Raw genomic sequence first — 17,953 nt, forward strand, 5'->3', positions numbered from 1 at the left:
TTTCTTTTTTGGCATAATAAAGGGGGGTGGGTGGAGGGGAGGAGAAATAATTTACAAAAAGAAACAGAAAAGCATTTCCTTAATTTTTGAACTAAATCAATGTTATAATTTTCTCCATTTAATTAATATCCACAGGTAGTCATTCAGGAAATGGCAGGGTTCACAAAGTTCTTTAGGGAACAATTTTTAACAGCCTGAAAAATATGTAGATACACACAGATTTTTCAGCTAATTATCCAAAGGAAACCATGTAGGTGATTTTTCTTTGAAAATTGCTTCCAAGGTGCAAAATTGACCATGAATATTTTCATCTACTCTTTCTGTAAGCAGCCAATCAGGAGTAAAGGGTTGTTGTTGTTTTTTTCCTGTTGAAAGATATTTATTTGCTGTAAGTGATTTCTTTTTTTTTTTTTTGTAAATCTTTATTAAATTTCCAAACTACCATAGTGCAAACAAACAATTTCAATATACATAACTTTACACGAAATGCACATTAAACTTATAAACATTAATGCACAATTATTCCCCCCCCCCCACCCCACCAAATAATCAGAAAAATTACATACCTACAGGAGTAAAGTTGTAAACACACATGAGAAAATGCAAATGCATTTGCTCCCACAACCTAACCAGTCCCTCAGGAACCCTCCCCATGATTGCCAATTAATGCAGAGAGGGTACATTTTTAGACTTACCACTTATGGTATGTGCAAAGCCTGTCTGCTAACTGTTGGAGGGGGAGGGGGAGTTGCCTAGCATCTGTCCTGATGTTAGCACATGCCTGTTCTAGTGGCTAGTGTGTGCTATATGCCATGCTAATTACTTAGCACATTTTAGTAAACAAGCCTCAAAATAAAAGAATTTTTTAAAATATTTTAAAAAAAACATTTTTTAACCAGTCACTACAAAGCTCATTTACCCCCTCTTTTACGAAACTGCGATAGCAGTTTCTAGCGCGGGGAGCCACGCTGAACGGCCCGCGCTGCTTCCCATGCTCACGGGAACTTAATGAGCGTCGGGAGCAGTGCAGCTCCCCACGCTAGAAACTGCTATCGCAGTTTCGTAAAAGGAGGCCTTAATCTCAACAAGTCCTTTGTATAGTCATTGGTTGTCTATTCAATGGCGTATTCGTTTTAAAATGTTAACGCTAATTTTTAAAATTCCTTATGAACAACCACCACTTTGTCTGGCTGCAAACCTAAAGGTTCTTGTGCCAGGACGTCCCCTTCGTTCACGTACGCAAGTAATACTTGATGTTCCAGATTTTAAGCAAATTAGAATGGGGATGTATGTTTTGCGTGCCTTGCAGATGGCATAGAATGCCGCTGCTTGCCTTAGCACGCATGTGTCCAAATTTGATCATATCACCCCAATATTATACACACTTCATTGGCTGGTAGAATTTAAGATCTTGCGTTTGATGTTCAAGGGGCTTCAAAGCAATTGTCCTATAGCTGTTCGCTCACTTTTTCAATGGTATTCGAGGAGCCATTCTGGGGAGGTCCACTGGTGCCATGTCACTTGAGAGGGGGCATGCTGGTTTCTGGTGGAACTGTGTTTTCTTTTGTCTCTCCCAAGTGCTGCTCTTCCTGGGGATTCTATCAGCTGGTTCAACACAGCTTTCCCTTTCCGAGCTCTTGTCCAGCAGCAGAAGGGGGAAGCCCTTGGCGCAATGCAGCACAGTCCCGACGTGGTCACCAACGGTGGATTGATGCCGGCGTCAGAGGATCTCCTGTAGCCTGCCCTCTTTTCGGCGGTATCATTCGCAAAGAGGCAAATCTTACCTGACAGCCCTTCAACAATATTGCTTATAAAAATGTTAAAAAGAATAGGCTGGTAACATCCCTTTCCTCAGAGCGATCTCCATTGACCACTACCCTCTGTCATCTTCTACGTAACCAGCTCCTGACCCAGCCCATCACTTTGGGGCCCATCCTGAGGGCACTCAGTTTATTTATTAGACGACTGCGTGGAACACTGTCAAAGGCTTTGCTAAAATCTAAATACACCACATCTGGTGCACTCCCTCTACCCAATTCTCTGGTCACCCAGATGATGAGGCATAAACAGTCAATAAATGGAATTCATTGGCACCAATCTGGATTTTCACTTGCATCTGCCCGAGATACTATTCTATAACATCCAAGTCTAACTTTTCTAGCACGCTACTCAAAAGGGGCGTGGCCATGGAAGAAGTACAGGTGGATCGGGGGGCGTTCCTAGAAGTTAGTCCTGATATCACAGAATACTATAATTTGAGCGCCCAACTCCTGAAAATTGGACACCGGCATTTATACCAAGTTTTAATAAGCATAAATGCTAGCGCCTAAAGGTTTTTTTTCACTAAGGCGCGCTAACCGATTTAGCGTGCACTAAATGCTAAGGCGCCCATAGAATATTATATTCTTTAGCATGCGCTAAATCAGTTAGCTCGCCTTAGTAAAAGTTAGGAATGAGAATTGGAGCACCTTTTATTAAAAAAAAATAGTGCTTAGTTCCAATTTTTCAGCACCAGTTATAGAATTCACCCCCCCCCCCCCCACCATTGTATGCCTTGAAATAACTATTTATGTTCTGCTGGCTCTGCTTTTTTTTTTTCTCTCTGTAACCTAGATCCTGCCCTCTCATTTCATGCTCAGACTCCTAGCATTGCTTACAAATTGCAACGTACAGACTACCACGGTCAATTTGCCCAATGTCTTTCATCAAACACAGAGCAAGAAGAACAAGAAAAAATTCTCAGAGGGACATCAAGAAGCATTTATTTGCTCGACCGTCAGTGTGACAGTGCTGGAAAGCAACTAGAGCTCAAAGCTCCTGGGTATGATTCTTAGGTGCTCTGTAGCTGAAACATTCTCTTCAGATGCAAGCCGACAGCACATTTATCACTCTGAAAGATCCTGACGTGCGCCGATCGCAGGGCAGAGATATGTGATGAAGATATTGTGGGACAGAGAGCAATTCTGCCCCTATAGGACAATGGAAAAATGGTCTCTGCAAGTTAAGCTTTATACAATCCTTTAATTTAATTTTTTTTTTTAATTTAGATTTCTTCTATCCCCCTTTATCTTATGCCCTCTTGTTCCCCCAGCGCAGGTCTACTGGTAGCGCTTGGGCTGCTGGGGGCCACAAAGCCTCGTCCGTCTCCCGCTTACCCCAAGGCACAGAGCCAGAGAGGGAACCTCCCTCCGCGATGAACTGCCACTCCGCTCCCTGACGGCCGAAGGTGAGGGAAAAGTTGTTTTTTTTTTTTTAACTAGTGTGGTTGTTCAGTCGAGGGTGAGCGGGAGGGAAGCCGCGTCCACCTCGTGTGATGCCGGGTCAAGAGGGACGACCTCCCCTCCGCTCACCCCTAACCTATCCTGCCCTCCTCCCCCCCCCCCTTCCTACACCTAGCTGATTGGCCCCAAGGCTTCGGCCGATTTGCCTTCGCTCCTCCCTATGTGGCTCGGAGCTTGTTTTAATCCTTTAATTTAATTTTTTTTTTTAATTTAGATTTCTTCTATCCCCCTTTATCTTATGCCCTCTTGTTCCAGAGCTTTCTTTCAGTTGAAAGAGACCTGCTACTTGTGCATTGATACCACAAAAATATTTAAATGTCTCAATCATATCTCCTTTCTCTTCTCTTTCTTCCAAAATATGCATATCGAGATCGTTGTAGTTGGGTGGGTGTCGCATCTGACAAGACCCAGACAACTGCAACAATCGTGACACCAGCTGCAGAAATCTCAGAGAACACGTAAGGTCTTTGAGACTGTCTCTATAAGCTTTAGGAGCTGTTCTCTGGACCAACTCTATCCTGTTTATATCTTTTTGAAGGTGGTCTACAGAACAGCAGACAATGTTCTAAATGGGGCCTCATTAGAGACTTATATAGAGGCATGTATAACTTCTTTTACAAGTGCGTTCGCTCTGAAGCCCCCCCAAATTTCTCATCGCTTATCTCCCCCTATGCTCCTCCCTGTGATCTCCGTTCGTCGGGCAAGCCCCTCTTATCTGTACCCTTCTCTTCCACTGTCAACTCCAGACTCCGTCCCTTCTTTCTTGCGGCGCCCTATGCCTGGAACAGGCTACCTGGATCAATACATCATGCTCCCTCGCTAGCAGCATTCAAATCCAACCTAAAAGCCCACTGTTTTCAACTCCTAACTCCCACTCACTGCTCTCAGATACCTAGACCCACTGTATCATTTCCTCTACCATAATCTTCCCAACCCCGAAATGTCCTGTCTAAATTAGATTGCAAGCTTTTCTGAGCAGGGACCGTCTATTGTTTGTTACAATGTACAGCGCTGCGTACGCCTTTCAGCGTTTGAGAAATAATAAATACAGTAGTAGTAGTTTCTAGCTGCCAATTCCTCTTCCTATGTATCAAAGCATACTTCTGCCTTTGGCTGTCGACCTTTCTACTTGTTTGGCCATCTTAAGTTTGTCAGAAACGACTGCCCCCCCCCCCCCCCCATCTCATAACTGTGTATTAGAGAATGACACGGAGACAAAATTCATCACCATTCCCATCCCCGCGGATAACCGCGGGAAACCATCTTCATGTCATTCTTTAAGGAGAGAGGGAAGAATCAGAGTATGAATGGCCACAACCACTGACCCACAAGCTTTGCTCTGAAGAATGCTGGTGTCGAAGGACTGAGGTTGAGAATGACAGTCTCTGGTATCCAGAGCAGATATTGTGATGTCATAATGCCTCATTCCACCAGTGCCTAAGAACCAATCACATCAGTGATGTCACAATGGCTTCATTATCCTTGGCTCACATAAGCACAGCCACTGACCTGCAAGCTTTGCTTTGAATAATGCTGGTGTAGAAGGACAGAGGATGAAATAGACACTAGAAAATGACATGGGATTATTTCCCGTGGTTATCCGCGGGGACGGGAAAGCTGATGAATTTTGTCACCGTGTCATTCTCTACTGTGTATCTATCCCTTCCCTAATCTAACTGATGTTGCCTTGCTGTCCTTACAGCACCTTTTATTCTATGCCATCTTGAACTGTAAAGGTATGATAGGATATAAATGAAGCTATTATTATTACCTTGGGTTTCAGTAGCCCAAGTGCATGACCCTGCATTTTTTTTATCATTAAATCTTAGTTGCCAATTTCTGGATCATTCTTCTAGGTTTGCTAGGTCCCTCCTCATGGTATCAACACCATCAGGGATGTCTACCGTATTATACAGAGGTGGGTTGTTGTTTTTTTGTTTTTTTTTTTGGGGGGGTGTTATCATCCGCAAAGAGGCAAATCTTACCCAACAGCCCTTCTGTAATATCACTCACAAAACGTTAAAAATATATAGTACATTACATATATGTCCATAATCCATAAACAGAGAGCAAAGAGGTTGAGATGAGATAAAAACAGGCCTGCATAAAAACATAGACATATAGAAACTTGATGGCAGATAAAGGCCAAATGGCCCATCCAGTCTGCCCATCCTCAGCATCCACTATCTCCTCCTCTCCCTATTGGCTAAGACTTTACACCTGCATTGTGAGGTCATAGAGCATTATTGTTATAGAAGCAGAGAAACATGATGGCAGATAAAGGCCAAATAGCCCATCCAGTCTGCCCATCCTCAGCATCTACTATCTCCTACTCTCCCTAAGAGATCCCAAGTGTCTGTCCCGCACTTTCTTGAATTCTGACACCGTCTTTACGTCTCCACCATCTCTACAGGGAGACTAGTCCATGCACCTACCACTCTCACTAAAAAAATATTTCCTTATAATACTCCTGAGCCTGTTACCTCTTAATTTCATCCTAAGACCTCTCATTCCAGAACTTCCTTTCAATTGAAAGAGACTCACCTCATGCACATTTGAACGTCTCTATCATACCTCCCCGCTCCCGCCTGTCCTCCAAAGTTGGACCCCATACGCCTTATGGTGATGACCACCGACCATTTTAGCAGCCTTCCTCTGGACCGACTCCATCCTGTTTATATCTTTTTGAAGCTGCAGTCTTCAGAATTGTATACAATATTCTAAACAAGGTCTCACCAGAAAATGACCAGTTTGGCCCAGTTAAGATTCTTCTGCTTTGGGTAAATAAACTTACCGTACTCAAGAGCAGTGTGGTCTCAAACTCAAACCCTTTGCAGGGCCACATTTTGGATTTGTAGGTACTTGGAGGGTCTCAGAAAAAAAAATAGTTAATGTCTTATTAATGAAATTAAATTTCTGCATGAGGTAAAACTCTTCATAGTTTATAAATCTTTCCTTTTGGCTAAGTCTTAATAGTATGATCAAGAAACGGTTTTATTTTACTTTTGTGACTATGATAAACACACCGAGGGCCTCAAAATAGTACCTGGCGGGACGCGAGTTTGAGACCATTGCTATAGGCTAAGGCTCTTTACACCTGCATTGTGATGTCATAGAACTTTATGGTTATGGAAACAGTAACATGATGGCAGATAAAGGCCAAATGGCCTATCCATAGCATCCACTATCTCCTCCTCTCCCTATTGGCTAAGGCTCTTAATATTTGCATATCCTCTTCCTATAGGCTAAGGCTCTTTACACCTGCATTGTGATGTCATAGAACTTTATGGTTATGGAAACAGTAACATGATGGCAGATAAAGGCCAAATGGCCCATCCGCAGCATCCAGTATCTCCTCCTCTCCCTATTGGCTAAGGCTCTTAACATTTGCATCTCCTCTTCCTATAGGCCAATGGTCTCAAACTCCAACCCTTTGTAGGGCCACATTTTGGATTTGGAGGTACTTGGAGGGCCTCAGAAAAAAATAATGTCTTATTAAAGAAATGACAATTTTGCATGAGGTTAAAAAACTCTTTATAGTTTATAAATCTTTCCTTTTGGCTGTCTTAATAATAATATTATAATTTATAGCTAAAGAGACATATGATCAAGAAACGGTTTTATTTTACTTTTGTGATTATGATAAACAGACCGAGGGCCTCAAAATAGTACCTGGCGGGACGCGAGTTTGAGGCCACTGCTCAAGAGCAACCTAACACCGGTCTCTCTTCACTACCTTTCACCCTCATCCCAAATGCCCGATCCTTCAATCTGTTACTTACTGTTTAGTTATTTTACTTGCAGCGGACTTTGAATTTGCTGTGAAAAAGAGACAGAATCTTCCTTTTTTCTTAAAAAGGAAATATTTCCTGTTGTTGGAACCAGCGACATTTATTTTGGCTATGGAAAAAGCATAAGACAAGGCAAAGCAGCCGTATCCGACAAACTGAAGCTGACGCCTTGTAGAGAAGTAATGTCTCCTCCTAATCTCAGATCACTCAAATGGCAATGTTTTACATAGAACAGTAATTTGTGATTTACATTTGTAGTATTTCATGATGCTATCTTCAGCCAGATGTCAGAAAAAAAAGGAAACCATTTCCCTCCCACCTGGTCCCTCAGAGGCTATTAACTTCACGCTGACGCAAAGAAATCGACCATCCCAATTCCCCCACCCCAGCTCCAAAATGCAGACATTACCATAATCGGATACAAATGAGTATTTATAAACATTTTCAGCAAGTAGGATAACATCGGCCAGGATATGAACATCCATCTTAAAGTTTATGCCCTCTGTAGCAGAATATCTCAGATGAAAATCAGGGAGCCATAAGAACATAATAGCCTTACTGGGTCAGAACAATGGTCAAATCAAGCCCAGTAGCCCATTCTCACGGTGGCCAATCCAAGTCACTAGTACCTAGCCAAAACCTAAGGTGTAGCAATATTCCATGCTACTGATACAGGGCAAGCAGTGATTTCCCATCGTGTCTTTCTCAATAACAGACTATGGACTTTTCCTCCAGGAACTTGTCCAAACTTTTGTTAAAACCAGCTACACTATCCGCTCTTACCACATCCTCTGGCAACGCGTTTCAGAGCTTAACTATTCTCTGAGTGCAAAAAATTTTCTCCCATTGGTTTTAAAAGTATTTCCCTGTAACTTCATCGAGGCTTACCAGTCTGTAATTTCCTGGATCTCCCCAGGAGCCCTTTTTAAAAATAACATTGGCCACCCTCCATTCTTCAGGTACTACAGACGATTTTAGCGACAGGTTACAGATCACTAACAGCAGGTCATCAATTTCATTTTGAGTTATTTTAATACCCTGGGATGTATACCACGATAATTTGCCTGAACGACACAATTTACTATGCAGGACTGAGTACTTACATGACCTCATGTTTCAAAAGTTAGCATACCTAATGGTGGCTGTCTTAAATGGGCAGATTCCATAAATGGTGTGCAAAATTATTATTATTATTTTTTTAAATATCTTTATTTATTTTGAATCCAAAGTAAGTAAGTGCAACATATAATACAATTATATTACATTATAAAAGCACTTAAATACAATTAAAATTGTAATCTATGACAAATAGATATATCACCTCACCCCCTAATTATATTCAAAAAGTACACTCAAATTAAGAAATTAAAAATTAAAATTAAAAATATGTTCCAACCCACCCTCCCTCCCATCCTGGACGTATATGACCAAAGAGCAAAATCAGCAATCACTCTTTGCAAAATTTTGTCAGTGGCTCCCAAATCTTCAGAAACTTTCTGCAATGTCCCTGTTGTATAGCCATAATATGTTCCATTTTAAAATTCTGCTTCTATCTTTAGATGCACTCTCAACTAAATTGGCTAATGAACCAATTTGCACTAATAATTGGTTCCTAGCAATCAGTTATCAGCGTCAATTGGTAACATTTTTGATTGGTACAAATATCTTGCTAAGCTCGACCATTAATTGTTTTGGGTTTTTCTTTTTAAGTTTCTAATTATAGCTTAGCTGTAATCAACAGTGAATAAGAGCAAGATATTCCACGGACAGTCAGCCACAAAAGCGGCCAAGACCTCAGCAAACCTAAAATGGGGTGTTGGGGTGTGGAAGGATCTGGTGGAGGAAGGAACCTACAGGAGAGAGGCACCCAAAGGACCATGGAATGGAAGGAGTTAAAAGGAAGACGGGACGAAAGGGATGTAGGGGGAGGGGGGTGGGAGAAAGGACAAACAGAGCCATTAGGGACCGCAATTTCTGCGGGAATGAGGCACTGAAGAGACCAGCAAAATGGACGTGACACAAAACGCAGGCCAGTATTTTTTTGATGCCTGGCAACAATTTTAGCTGGGGCATTGAACTCGCATACCTAAAACCAAACACCCCCCCCCCCCAACCCGGACCACAATCCCAATCATGCAAACCAGGCCAGGCAAGACCACAAGGCCAGAGTTTCACGAGTCTGCCGCCTCAGGGCATAACGTATCCAATCAAACTTTAATTCGGACACTGAACGCGTCTCCTACATCCAAATGCACCCTGAGGCGGCAGACTTGTGAAACGCTGGCCACCGCTGGTGTACCGATCAACAGAAGATAAGTTGAATATGTTTTTTCATCTGTCTTGAAATATCTTCCAAGCTAAGCATAACACAGCACAGCGCTTGTTTCATTTAAAAGAGGTTTTTTAGCCAGCAAGGTGAACGCTCCACCACCGCTATTCCACCATTGTGGAGGTGGGAGGGCCCTTGTCTGAGACTTTTTCCTCTGTTTGAAAATGGTCATTCAGCCTGCACTGTGTTATCAATATACCATCTGAATAACGCATCTTACTGTTGTGGAAGAGCTTTAAAGAGAGGAAACCATTTTATGACAACTAAAAGATCTTGTTTGCCGAATTTGCAGCAATGGGATAAAAAAAAATAAAATAGAAGAAGAAGCAGCAAAGATTGAGAGATGACACACTGCCAAATAGGACAAAATATTAAGCAGGGTACTGGCAGCTCACATAAAAACACATTCAGTAGTTATTAAGGGCTCCTTTTACTAAGGTGCGCTAGCATTTTTAGCTCAGGCAGGAAATTACCGCGCACCACGCTTCTAGAACTAACGCCAGCTCAATGCTGGCATTACGGTCTAACGCATGGGGCAATGTAGCGCGTGCTATTCCGTGCGGTAAAGCCAGGGCAGGATTAATTCGTCGAAGGCCCCTAGGCAAACAAGTACACTGGGCCCCCCTGCCCCGCCCCACCCCCACCATGCGCCCAGGCGGAAACAGGAAGCTGCGTCAAAGGGAAGCTATGGACAAGCAGCACCGCTTCCACAATTACAGTTTCCGCTGCCTTTCTTACCCGCGTTGCTTGCTTGTCTTACTTTCCGTCGATGTGAGGGGGGCCGCGTTGCCAATCGGAGGAGGGGCCGTGTTGGCAATCAATGCTGGAGGGGCCCATCGCTGTTTGGAAAAAACAATGTTGATGCCCTCCTTCTTCAGGCCCCCCTTACCATTTCGGGCCCTAGGCACGTGCCTACTTGGCCTATTGGTTAAAGCCCTAACGCGGCTTAATAAAAGGAGCCCTAAATCTGGTAAATAAGCTGTCTGCAAATCTCTTTTCCAGTTTAGAAAATCTGAATTGAAAAGTGAAGTACGAAACTTACCCATGTTCTTTGATCAGGCAATTGGAACTGGGAACAGAAAAGCAAAAAACATAATTGCATCATCATTTTTAAAACTAATTTTGCAGTTCAGTCATTCTCTTATTTACTTGGTTAATTACTGGATAAGCCCAGGACTCAAGTGCTGCTGGTTCCCCTTTGGTAGGACCTTAGCGTTTCAGGCAGGTAAACTGCAATTCTGGCTTGGTGAATGTATTGATCAAGCCATGTCCTATGGTTCTTTTCGAAAATTAGTCAAGTCTTCTGTGTTTGATAAATGTATCACTTAGGCATTTTTAAGATTGTAATCATATTTTTAAGTTTTATCGTATGATTTTATTTCCATGGTATAAATCAGGGGTCTCAAAGTCCCTCCTTGAGGGCCGCAATCCAGTCGGGTTTTCAGGATTTCCCCAATGAATAGGCATGAGATCTATGTGCATGCACTGCTTCCAATGCATAGTCATTGGGGAAATCCTGAAAACCTGATTGTATTGCGGCCCTCAAGGAGGGACAGAGATCCCTGGTATAAATGTATTTCACTGACTGTCCAGTTTCTTATGGTGTAAACCGCCTAGAACTTTTGGCAGTATAAAAGAATAAATTTATTATTATTATAAGTTTACTAGGGGTGTGTATAGCCAAAAGAAGGTCCACTAGTTGTTATTTCAAACAAAAGCTTAGCAATTACTCTGTGGTTTATTTCTCAGATTTTGCAAGCGTTCATGAATTGTGCAGTGCAGTACACAGGAACGTTTAGTACATGTAATGACTGTGTATGTGTTGACTACACAAACAATTTGCACACCCTTTACATTTTTAAGAGGCCATATGAACCCAACAAGTCTACCAATTTCACACGTTCTTTAAAAACTGTGATCACACAATAATTTTTCGTAGGACTGACTTTAGCTCTGCTCCACCTAAACCCCCGGAGTCTATATATGGCGTCAATCGAAGATGCGCATGCAAATTAATTAGCCGACCTCGGCACCTAATTTTAGATATAATTTATAGAATCTAAGTGTAAGTGCTCCCACGTCAATTTTGTTTAGCTTTTGTGCGCTAAAGCAAATATTAAACAGAAATACTTGAAAATGCCCTATTTTCTGGGCTTGCTGAAAATGGGCTTAGCTCATGGACAGTGATATAGCAAGGGTAGGAGGAGCCCCCCCACCGCCCACACTGGTGTCCTCCTCTCCACCCCCCAAGCAGAAACTCACACCCTCTCTTTCCCCCGCACCTCTTTAAATCTTTGCCGGTGTGAGCAGCCTCTCCGCCCTGCTGCACGCGCTGGCACTGGCTTTCCCTCTGATGTGACTTCCTGGCCCTGCGACCAGGAAGTGAATTCAGAAAGGAGTTACACTAGCGCGAACAGTAGGCCAGAGAAGTTGCTCATGCAGGAGAAGATTTAAAGAGCTGGGGGGGGGGGAGGGAGAGCACGAGCAAGGCAAGGCAGATAGCTGCTGCGCCCCTAAGACATCTTCCAGGGTGGTCTCCCCTCCCTCCCCCCCACTCCCTCTTATGTCACCACTCACGGGAAAGCCCCGTGTTGTCATCATTAAGCCCAATTACTAGCACCCTTTAGTAGACATATCCTACTATTTTCTGCTTTTGCATGCGTTGCAAGCCAAAAACCAGGAGAGAGACCTCCACAAACAGGTCAAGAACCAACAAGCAGCAGCCGGAGGTCCAAAACATTGTTGGTGTGCAATGTTATTCATCAAATCGCAAAGTCTTGCGCGATTGCTCAACACACACATGTTTCGGCCTCTATGGCCTGCCTCAGGAGCCTTTGTTAGTCAAAACATACATGTCTGTGTAATGTAGATGGATGATGAGTCAAAACACAATCATGAAAACCACTCGTACGCATTGCATCCATCAAACAGAAGAAAAATAATGCGTGTGGCATCAACGTTTATAAAAGAATTGAAAGCACGTGTTCCTTTTCTAATTTCCAAAAGCTCAGCAAGTATTCTCTTCATACCACACAAAAAAAAAAAAAATCCTACAAAAAGTTTCAAGATTGCAAACATTTTCTCTTCTGTAGGAAATGTACTGAGCAGCTTCTCACCGGTGACATAGCAGTTAACCACCAGAGGGAGTTCCGTACAAGAGCTAAGAAGGGAAGCCAGCTCGTGGTAATTCTGGGAGATAAGAGTCCCTGAGGGTTTGGAACGCTTAGGAAATGAATTGATATTGGACAAGGGTAGTCTGGGAGATGTAGTGATGAAACAGCTAGAGTTCAGAACACAGTTGCAGTCAGATCAGTACCTGGAAGTAATTTGGAAGCTGCAGGTGAAATGAGATGCAAATCAAACTGTATGTAGAAGGAGTACAATAGTCAGAAGGAACAAAGGTGGAAACAAAAGGACTTAGTTATCTGTGAAGAGAGACAGGAGTTTTACGGAAAGAGTGCTGCTACAATTTGATTCAGTCATTAAGGAACAGTCAATGTTTTGGAAGCTGGCATGAGAGCAGGTAAAAGCCCAAAGCTATGGCCTGTGTTATTGGAGGTCAAACTAGCTGAGAACGAACTTTACTGTCTGTTGGAAAGGTACCTTAGATCAGTGGTTCCCAACCCTGTCCTGGAGGACCACCAGGCCAATCGGGTTTTCAGGCTAGCCCTAATGAATATGCATGAGAAAAATTTTCATATAATGGAAGTGATAGGCATGCAAATCTGCTCCATGCATATTCATTAGGGCTAGCCTGAAAACCCGATTGGCCTGGTGGTCCTCCAGGACAGGGTTGGGAACCACTGCCTTAGATGCATTTCTGCAGAGGTTTGTAAACTAAAGCTGCCAACTGGATCCAGATTTGCAGGAGAGGGTTGATCCAGTCCTGTGTTTACCTCCAGAGCATGCTGAGACTTGTAGTCTTTATTTTCTTTGAGTGTACAATGGGAAAATCAGTATTACAAGTCCCTGCATGCAACGGGGTAAACCTAGGACCGGATCAACCCTGTTCTGCAAATCTGTTTATGTTTATTTTGGTTTTGCTATATTGCTTTTGCTAACTCACAGATCAATATTTCCCTGCCTCCTACAGGAAAGAAGTGATGATGTCAATTATGGCTGCTGTGTCTGCCCATAAAGGTTAAGAACTTAGCATCTGTTGGCATCCCCCTAGCCCCTGGAATCATCAGGCCATCACATAGTAAAAAGTGGCCTCATCAGTGTCTACAGACCCTGTTGTCTTGTTGGAGCCTTCAATCGCAAAGGCATCCAAATGGTGGCAGGAATTTGAGGCCTGAAAAAGTGATTGGAACATCCCTCCCCTTTTAGAACCACAGAACTCTGGAACAACCTCACGTCCCCGCTCAGAAATTCAAACTCCCTCCAATTCTTCCGCAAACACCTGAAAACTTGGCTCTTTTCAAAAATCTAACACCTCCTGCTCTCTGGGACCCTTGTCCTCTCTTTCTTCTTGTTCCTTTCCTATAACCCTTCATTGGAGTTCCTTTCTGTCCTAACTCTGTAAACCGTGCCGAGCTCTATGCTTGTGGAGATGGCGCGGTATACAAACCTAAGGTTTAGTTTAGTTTATCAAAGCTGGTTACACTTCTAAAATTCATAGGAAAGAAAGGAACTGCAAAATGTGACAGGAAAGCACCATTACACAAGACCAGTCGTAACTAAAAGTCTGGGAAAGAAAGGGAAGGATAGGAGGAAAAATTAAGCGAACAGGAAAGGGGGAACGTAAGGTAAATAAAGGAATGGTGAATCAGGGAATGATGCAAAGTTGCAAACCTAAGCTGCGTCAAATGCTTGCTGAAAATGCCAAGTGCAGTTTTACATTTTTTTTTGAATGGAAGGTCTGCTCCGATAGAAAGCAGCAGAGAATTCCACAGATAGGGAGCAAAAAAAGAAAGACAGATCTGTGTCTGGTAGATTCAAGTTGTGCAGTTTTAAGGCCTGGTAAGGCAAAATGATACTCATTTAAGGAATGCAGAGAGTGAACTGGGGAATATGGAATTGTAAGGGATGAAAGGTATAGTGGGATCAAGTTGGCAGCTTTACTGTAGACATTTATTTATTCATTCAATTTTCTATGCCATTCTCCTAGGAGAGCTCAGAATGGTTTACATGAATTTATTCAGGTACTCAAGCAGTTTTCCCTCTCTGTCCTGGCGGGCTCACAATCTATCTAACGTACCTGGGGCAATGGGGGGGATTAAGTGACTTGCCCAGGGTCACAAGGATCAGTGTGGGTTTGAACCCACAACCTCAGGGTGCTGAGGCTGTAGCTTTAACCACTCTCCCCGTGACAAGGCACTCTCCTAATACCTGGGTGGGCAGAAGTCCATATTAGATAGGGTTACTCTATGGCTCCAGAAAAAGGAGGATGGATTGAGGCATCTGGGTTTTACTTCTATTGCAAGCAATGGAAGTAAAACCTGGATGTCTCAATCCATCTTCTTTTTTCTGGAGCCATATGGTAACCCTAAAACAATCTAATTTTTGTAACTGAAGCAATAGAAGATTAAATGATTTGCCCAAGATCACAAGGAACAGCAAGGGGATTTGGACTGGGATTCCCTGGTTATAGCCCAGTGCTCTAGCCCTAGATTCATTGCCAGAGTATGTGGTAAAAGTGGTTGGCATAGCAGAGTATAAAGAAGTTTGGAGAAGATCCTGGAAGAAAAGTACATAAATCATTTTAAAATGGACTTGGGGAAAATTCACTGCTTATTCCTGGGATCAGCCACATGAAATCTATTGACTGTCCTGCCAGATACCTGTGACCTGGGTTGACATACTGTTTGAAACAGGATATTGGGCTTGATGGTCATTCAGTCTGTCCCAGTTTGGCAATGCTTGTGTAACTGTTAGAAATTATGAATGGGAAGCCAGAAAATTTTTCTTTGCTTCTTAGGGGAATATTTGTTTTGTTTAGGTGGGTTCCCCACTCTTTTGCTGTCACAGGAAATGACACAAAACAAAAGGGTAAGGGAATTTGATGTACTGCCTTGCTGTGGAATTATGAAAAGTTTTCAGGTCGCCCTTCCCTTCACCAAGAGCAGGGGTCATAGTAACATAGTAGATGACGGCAGATAAAGACCCGAATGGTCCATCCAGTCTGCCCAACCTGATTCAATTTAAATTTTTTTTTTTTTTCTTCTTAGCTATTTCTGGGCGAGAATCCAAAGCTTTACCCGGTACCCTTTCTCTGTGGCCCCTCTAACTCCCTGTAGGCCTCCTGGGCCCACCTGATTCCCTAGTGGTCTAGCAAGGATTCAATGGGGCAGGAGTGATGCCCAACCACTTCTGCCCATGGCTGTGGCCGTATTCAATATGGCAGCCACAAATGTTCACCAAAGTCTCAAATGACCCTCCCCACCTAGTGCGATCGCAGGATTATGGTGAAAAGTCCTGGCCACGGGCAGGGGTGAATGGACATCACTCCTGCCCAATGGATGCTTGCTAGACCACTAGGGATTCATAAAGGCCCAGGGAGGGTTAAAGGGATGGCCTTGGATCAACAAAAAAAATGAAGAAAGGACAAAGGATGAAACCTGTTTATCAAAGGCAAGTCGTGAATCAATCTTCACTCTTTAAACAGTAACTAGATCCCTAATGGAAAGAGAGAAGTTTCAAATTGTAGGAGCTGGTGAAGGTATAAACACACACACACACACACACACACATGACAAGCAAACTGCCTTGGACTTGTCAGGGTGTAACTTGAGTTAATGGGCCTCAAGCCAAGTAGCAGCAGAATCAAGACAAACATTTAATGAAGAAACATCTGGATCTGACAGGTCTGTACTAAAAAGGACTTGGATATCATCTACATAGAGAAAAACCATAGTACCAAAACTCTGTGTTAAGAGTGAGCAAGTGGAGCAGGTGAGCAGACAAAGCCCCGGGACATGCCACAGCTCCTTCTTCTATCATTCTTTTGGTTTACTCTTCGGTTTTTCTCATTTCTATGTGCATTCTTCCAAGACAGCATTAGATTTCATATTTATGAAATCTAAACGAATGCTGCTATGCCATGTTTCAGAAGTTAGTTCTAGCTTTACTATAATGTCCATACTGTATAGTTACCTATAAAGGATATTTTAGCTCATGTAACATCATTATTTTTTCTTAATACCCAACTACCAATTTGATCCATATTCACAAATTCTGAACATCTCTTCTACATGCAAGACGGTCTTAATTTAGGGCTAATTTGGCAAAAGGGCTTACCACGGGACACATTGAGGCAAGTTCCGTACATGCGTGGGCATTGCAGCATTAATTCAGCGCATCTACTCTGAGGCGCACTATGGGGGCCTACAGACAGGTGCCCAAGTAAGTAGGTGCCTATAGTTAGTTATCTAACTAAATTAGTAAATTGGCTTCAATTATGAGCTTTAACAAGCTCATAATTGAAAAAAAATAATTAATTAATTGGGAGATAGGTACCTATCCTTTTAAGTGTGATTCTACAAAAGATAGGCACCTATCGCATGGTGCCTAATGGCATATGACACCAAAGTACAGGGGCAGAGAAGGAATTAGGCGCCATTAGGCACAATTCTCTAAAGGACTTAGGCGCCTATAATGTAGGCCTTTAAAACCCTGGCCTATATTACAGGTTCCTAAGTTTTAAGTTAGGCGTCGCTAATCACCGGTGATCGACATAAGGTAGGCATGCATTTTGTGGGCTCCATTTCCAGAATCAGGCCCTTAAGTGTCCTTTGATGAATTCCACCCCTAAATCTGTTAGCATTGTTGGTTTACAAAGAATAATGAAGAGGTTACAATTTGCATAACTGATCCTCCAAAACACCACCAAAAGCAAGCCTCTATCATAATATTTCAAGTGGAGGACCTAGATAGAGCCCCATTATACCAGTGGTCCAAAACATTCTACAAAAATGTTAAAACTCCACAGTGACGGCTTTGCAGTGTCTACCTGCGAAGTCTCCGATGACAGTGAGCAATGTACTAGAGAAGGCACCTCTCTTTGCCTCTTGCAATTACATGTTCACCTCAGTTTTAATTTAAGACACTTCTTTAATGGAAAACAAATACCCTGAGGGCTGTAGAAGGCAGCAGCAAAGGAACTGTGCAATCAAACAAGACGATTCCTTTTTAAGATTTAATGCAACACTTGAATAGACAAATCAGAAGATGCGAGGGAACAATTATATTTATTACTAGTGTCATCAATAGGAGGATTTCCATGGGAAGTGGAGAGATTGAAAACAGGGGCACAAAGGGAGGAATTCTATAAATGGTGGTCAACATTTGGCAATCCAAAAAGAATCCAACAGAGAAGAGACCCCACGAAATAACGACAGGAAATGAAGGAAAGTAGGGTTGGACAACAGTCTTTCCAAACAGACAAGAGCCAAAGGTCCAATATAACTCCATCTTCGCCTACCCCTCCCTGCTAGGAAAACCTAAAAAAGCTTACGTAACAAATTTACTATCATATCAAGCAGCTCACTACAGCCAGGATTTACTCCCCATTATAGGGTCATCTACATCATACATGCTTTTCAGCCGAGGAT

At 42.7% G+C, this 17,953-nt stretch overlaps 1 protein-coding gene across 5 annotated transcripts in view; it reads right to left on the bottom strand.

The window, feature by feature from the left end:
- The window catches only part of MECOM (MDS1 and EVI1 complex locus), a 759,237-nt gene that overhangs the window by 38,578 nt on the left and 702,706 nt on the right, over positions 1 to 17,953 (bottom strand). For all 5 annotated transcript variants that reach the window (XM_033957747.1, XM_033957746.1, XM_033957745.1 and 2 more), the window contains one exon: positions 10,444 to 10,470. In XM_033957747.1, coding sequence (XP_033813638.1) covers positions 10,444 to 10,470 — 27 coding nt within the window. The remainder of the gene's footprint in view (positions 1 to 10,443; positions 10,471 to 17,953) is intronic.

This window comes from Geotrypetes seraphini, chromosome 9 (genome assembly GCF_902459505.1).
Source record: "Geotrypetes seraphini chromosome 9, aGeoSer1.1, whole genome shotgun sequence".
Classification (NCBI taxonomy): Eukaryota; Metazoa; Chordata; class Amphibia; order Gymnophiona; family Dermophiidae; genus Geotrypetes; species Geotrypetes seraphini.